Raw genomic sequence first — 5,635 nt, 5'->3', positions numbered from 1 at the left:
TTTGTTCAATATCTCCAGACTGTTTTCAACAAGGTTGATTTGAATACTCCAAATAGTTTAACCATGTCAGTTCCCAGATCAAGTGTTGTAATTATGTAAACAAAATATAACTTTAATCATAGTTTCTCTTAGTTAATGATATGTTGTTGCTATGAAGATTGGAATTGGTAGTTATTTCTTCTCATGTACCATTTTCTCTTTTGGAAATGAGGAGTACTTATCGTTGGTCCCATTCACGACATGTAGCTATACACTTCTGATTTGCAGCAATGACAATTTTCATCCGTGGGGATACATGGAGCCATGCGATGTGTGAAAAATCAAGACACTTGAAATACTTGAGCATTAAGGTTTGCCATGATGCAATTCTATTTATTATATATTTCGTCCTTATTCCTAGGCATGACAATCTGAATATGTCCCAGGAGATAGATCACCATAAGCATAATCAGATACTCAAGTTAATTAGTTCAATTGGCAACATATTCATCTGCGTGGATGCCATTCACTTGATCCTATACAGGTGGTACTTTTATTATCCATGACGTTTTATTTGCACATCTTTTAGTGCTTTGGAGCCCAATGATCTTTTTCGATAGCTTTCACCGTTTAACTAATCATTAGAGTAGAGAAGTTGCTTTAGTGAGTGATGTATTATGATATTCAGTTGACAAGTGGCAATAAAATTCAAGATGCTATCATTCACCGGGCAATCAAATATGGTATTCCTTGAATAATTAAAGATTTATTTAACCTCTCGTATCCTCAAGTTGCCCTTCATGATGGTGATGGGGACTAATGTTTTTTTAACCCTTTTCCTTTTTAACCATTTTTATGTGGTTTTACTTTTTTGTGTATGTAAGGAGTAAGGTTGATGTGTCACCTTCAGTGCAAGATTATGAAATCTCATTTTGGCTGCACGTAAGCTTTTGTTCAAACTGCCTGATCAAGTCTCTTGCTGTCATCATAAGGGTTTAAAACCGTGAAACACTGTAGGATATGTCTTAACAGCAACATAGATGATTGGTTTTGTTCACTGATTCCTTTATGTACTTCACAGGCAAACCAACAGTTGATCAATGGAACTCAGAACTCATTTTCGCCCATGATTTGTGTTCTATATCTGCTTGGTTGGTTGTATTTAACTTATTTTCAGAAGCTTAACTTTGGCTCACTTGATTACTGCTTGAAGTTGCATTCTACAAGCTTATTGCTTAGAGTATCTACATGCTACATATTTTTAATTAATCCTCAAGTGGAACTCATACTCACTAGAATAACTGTTACAGAAGTACACAATATATCTAGCTAATGGTGTTATCATTGCCTGTGCAATGTTTTCGTGGCATACGAATCATTAGACAGATAACTGAAATTTGGGTTCTCTAGGGCCTGAAGGCTTGAGTGGTATCTTCACCTGGGTGAGGTGAGTATGCAAACTTTAGGATGTCATAGACACACAAAATACTTGATTGTGTCGTAAAAATATATTCCAATAATAGCCATAATCAGCAAGCAGTTGTGAGCAATTAAACCTTTTAATCAAGTTGAATTGTGCATTATCTGTATAAAAGTAAGTATGGCTGAAAGCTTATCAGTTTTATAGAAATGAGAAAAATAGCCATATACCATTCCACTCCATATAACATTGGGTTAACAAAAAAAAGAAGAAATCCTTGATTCCACTCCATTATCTACATCTAGGTATTTTTTTCAGATTTCTTTGAATCTGTAAAATGTTGTTTTTGATATTTTAAAAAAATGGGCTCCATGGAGCCCGAGCTCCATTTGTCCACACCTTCAACTAAGGATGGCAATGTGTAGGTATGGGCAGGGTAGAGCAATACCATACCCATACTCGTATAGTTAATGGGTAAAAATTTCTACCCACACGCGTACCCATGGGTATATAACTTTACCCATACCCATACCCGGCGGGTACCCGTACCCGTTTTGGGTACCTGGTGGGTAGGTCAAATTGTACACAAGTCACTCGCAATTTTACATTTATCGATAATAATTTTGATTAAAAAAATGAATTATCTCAACTCAATAACATATAGTTGAGTACATAAGAGTTAACAAAATATAAAAATTACATTCTCATGTTCTAACTCATAAATAAATCAATAAAAGTAGATGTGTCGCGTAAGAAATTGACAATAAACGGGCAGGGTATGGGTATATCCACGGGTGCAAGGCTATACCCGTGCCCTACCCATAACTTAATGGGTAGGGTATGGATACTACCCATGGGCATAAAAATGTACCCATACCCTGCCCATGCGGGTAAGGTATCCACAAATACCCGTACCCGTAGGTAACATTGCCATCCTTACCTTCAACATAGACCTAGCGGTCAACCAGAGGAAAGAGTATGCTTGGAACATGACAAACATTTTTAAGGTATAACGAGAACGAGGACATTTTTAGGGAAAATTTGAAATCTGACAACTTATGAAACAAATCATAAGATTTTTCCTGTTTGATATATATTCTTCTCACGGTATTGCTGGTTGCTGTCGGGCTGCTATGTTGAACTCCCAATTCATTATTCAAATATTTCTGCTTTCATTGATGAGTCCTGGACCGATGCTCTTGGCAACCTCAATTTATATTAAATTTAAGAACAGTTATGGGTTCTGGGCTCGAATCAGCCTCCTTGCATAACAAAAAAACAAGGGAAAGGCTGCCTAGAATTACCCTTCCCCAGACCCCACAATGTGTGGGAGCTTTCAGCATTGGGTACACCCTTTTTTTAAGAACAGTTCTAGTTCAGAATTTATGAAGTTTTCTTTGCATTGCATTAGAGTCAATTTGGGCATTTTCTAACTTGCCAATAATACACCAGAAGGGATGCTTTCGTTGTGATATCTAAGGAACTAAGAGAGTGATTGGTTCAATTTATAATAAAAAATTCTTAAATTTATATTAACAATTAAGAACAGGTTTTACTCCAAATTTTCAAGTTTTTTTTTTTTTTTTTTTTTTTGCGTTGCAGCTGAGTTAGTAGGGCTTATTCAACAATACATCACAAGGGATGCTGTCGTTGTGATATCTAAGGGAGTGATTGATTGATTCCACCCGACCCGGCTAGGCTCTCTGAGCTGAGCTTGCTTAACAAGCCCAACTAACCAAACACCATCTCTTTGCACCCCCTCAGCCTAGCCCCAACAATTGGACCTGGACCATCGAGCCAAGTTATGCTTCTGCAGGGAACCAGTCACCACCTAAGTGACTGGCTTTTTCTGGATTCTGGGAGTGGCATTTGTCTCTAAGCAAATCTGGTCGTAAATTTGAGTTCTATGATGCATTGCCAGGGATGCTCTAGCCTTTACTTGCTGCACTATCAGACCAAATCAATCCTGGTTGCAGATATTCATGTGTGGCAAAAGGAAATGGCTTTCTAAAAATACCATGAAACTTGTGAGACTTTTATTTCTATTCTGAATTGTTGTGGATGAAAATAAGAGAACAATAGATTTCATTTTTACTTGTATAAGCTGTGCTGTCGTTTTTTTTTAGATTAAAGTAGCACAACTCTCTGTTCAACTAGTTTATTCACGTGCCTATAATGTGTAGGGTTGCAATCAAACACAAGAAACTTGTAAATTTGGTCATTAATCTTTACCAGATGGATGTGAACTGATGTGCTGACATGGGCCTGTCAAGGTTAAGTATCAACAGCACACTTGAGCAGTTTACCCTGTTCTAGAAGGCAAACGTGTAAGACCTTATAGTGGTAAGCTGGACTCTCAGTTAGTATATGGACAATGAATGAAAATGTATACAGACGATGAATGATAATTTTGTGTGAAGTTTCACTTGCATACGTACAAAGTAGCCTAAGTTTGAAGTTTCTTCATTCCGTATGGGATTCTAGAAGGATAAGCAGACATAAGAGCCCTTGCTATGTCTATGTCTATGTCTACATCCAAGTTTTTTTTTCTTTGTCCTGTCTGTACTTTCCACCGTCCGCTCTGTTTATGTTCTGTTGCTACCATATTTGAATTGTAACACGATCTCACTGAATCAAACACCTGGCTTATATTTTTTAATATCTTGTTCACTTGTTTGGGCCTAGTATTAAGAGTATTCATAGCACCACCTCCTGCTTTCCTTTCTGCATCTTGAAGAAGCTCAGTCATCGTCAAGGATTATATAAAAACATCGATAAGAGCTACATACCAACAACATGATAGACAGTATACAAAAGTACGTCTTACTAGGCCAAATACTACATATATTCAAAAGCTGAATGATGACTTAAATTACATGATTCGCCCATTTGTTGTTGTAGTTTGTAATGTGGTACATAATAGGACATCCGAATGGAGGCTGCCGGCAATTTCAAAAGAATGGTCAACATGACGTCAAATTAAGTATATTGATTAGTGAACTGGCAGCCTGCAGAAGATATGTATCATTCTTGTTTTGTGCCACCTCATAATATTATTCTTTTGGGGTAGTTTAAAACATGAAGGTGTACAGATGATCATATAGCATGTCGGTCTGGTCATGCACTACCTTGCATTGTTATTGTTTTGGGGTAGGTTGAAACATGAAGGTGTAAGAAGCAGCCCTTCCAATGGGAGAAAATTGGTGGTAGGAAGAGTCAGGGGTGGAAAGGGACAAGATACCAGAATGGATTGTCCATGACACTATAATTGGTTTACAAGGAAGGGCAATATGTCAGGAGGGTACAGTGCAATAGACTTCACCCCGTGCTGAAAGCAAAGCTGATGGCTACCTCCTCTCTAACACCCTCTCCTCTATTTCCCCCGTTCGCGCACAAGCTGTGAGCCATTCCTGCCTTCCTTGATGGGGTGGCTCCACTCCCTCTTCTCCCCCATCAGGAGGCTCTGGGTTCGCGCGCATTCCAGGCGTCGAAACCGTAAGTTCCTGACCGGTGACCCAGCAGGCGTATATGCAGCTTTCTCTTCTTCCTGCTTGATGATGGTGTTGGTGCATTTGGAAACATGCTCTTAATTGGAATCAGTTTGATGCCTCTTTGCATACACCGTTGTTCTTCTAGGTATCTGATGTGTTTTTTCTTGACAGGGAGGGGAATGCACATCCTGTACAAGGATGTTCAGTCCTGCCAGGACGAGGATGTGCAGGTCCTGTGGTCGATCTTTGTGGACTCACACCGCCACCCAGGTCTCATGAAGCTGAAGCTCTGAGCACTGAAGCAATGGCATCCTAGACCTAGAGTGTGACGGTTTGTCTTCGACGATGACGATCCTCATATTGTCCACTATCCTTAATTCAGGAACAGAGAATGCAAGGGAAAAAAAGAGATGGAGAGGTCTGTGTGGTTTTGTTTTTCTTCTCCATTGTGTTTGCCTGTGTGTGTCAGTGAGGTGCCTGTTGGAAACCAGGAACTCTACAGAAATCCAGCAGGAAACAGTTTGGTTCCTGCAGGATTCGAAAAATATCTCCTGTTCCAAACGGTACCGTGGAGCTGTCGGTACGAGTGTGAGGTTGAGCTCATTGTATTGTACATAGTACATCTATATACGTAGATGCATACGTGGCTCAAGTGCCTTACCTCTGAGTGTGGGAGGTTGGTGGGGTGTGTCTGTCCCTGCTTTTGGTTATTTATTTAATCGCCTGTCAATTTGTTGTTGCCTGA

The 5,635-nt window shown here is 39.2% G+C and overlaps 1 protein-coding gene across 1 annotated transcript; it reads left to right on the top strand.

Moving 5' to 3' along the window:
- Positions 1-4,700: 4,700 nt before the first annotated feature.
- LOC127321925 (uncharacterized) lies at positions 4,701-5,635 on the top strand. Its single transcript, XM_051350881.2, has 2 exons — positions 4,701-4,894; positions 5,062-5,635. The coding sequence occupies exons 1-2, from the start codon at positions 4,822-4,824 to the stop codon at positions 5,181-5,183; spliced, it is 195 nt and encodes a 64-aa protein (XP_051206841.1). The 5' UTR covers positions 4,701-4,821; the 3' UTR covers positions 5,184-5,635.

Source organism: Lolium perenne, chromosome 2 (assembly GCF_019359855.2).
Source record: "Lolium perenne isolate Kyuss_39 chromosome 2, Kyuss_2.0, whole genome shotgun sequence".
In the NCBI taxonomy this organism is placed as follows: Eukaryota; Viridiplantae; Streptophyta; class Magnoliopsida; order Poales; family Poaceae; genus Lolium; species Lolium perenne.
The sequence above is the reverse complement of the archived record's forward strand: the minus strand, read 5'-3'. Positions and strand labels throughout refer to the sequence as shown.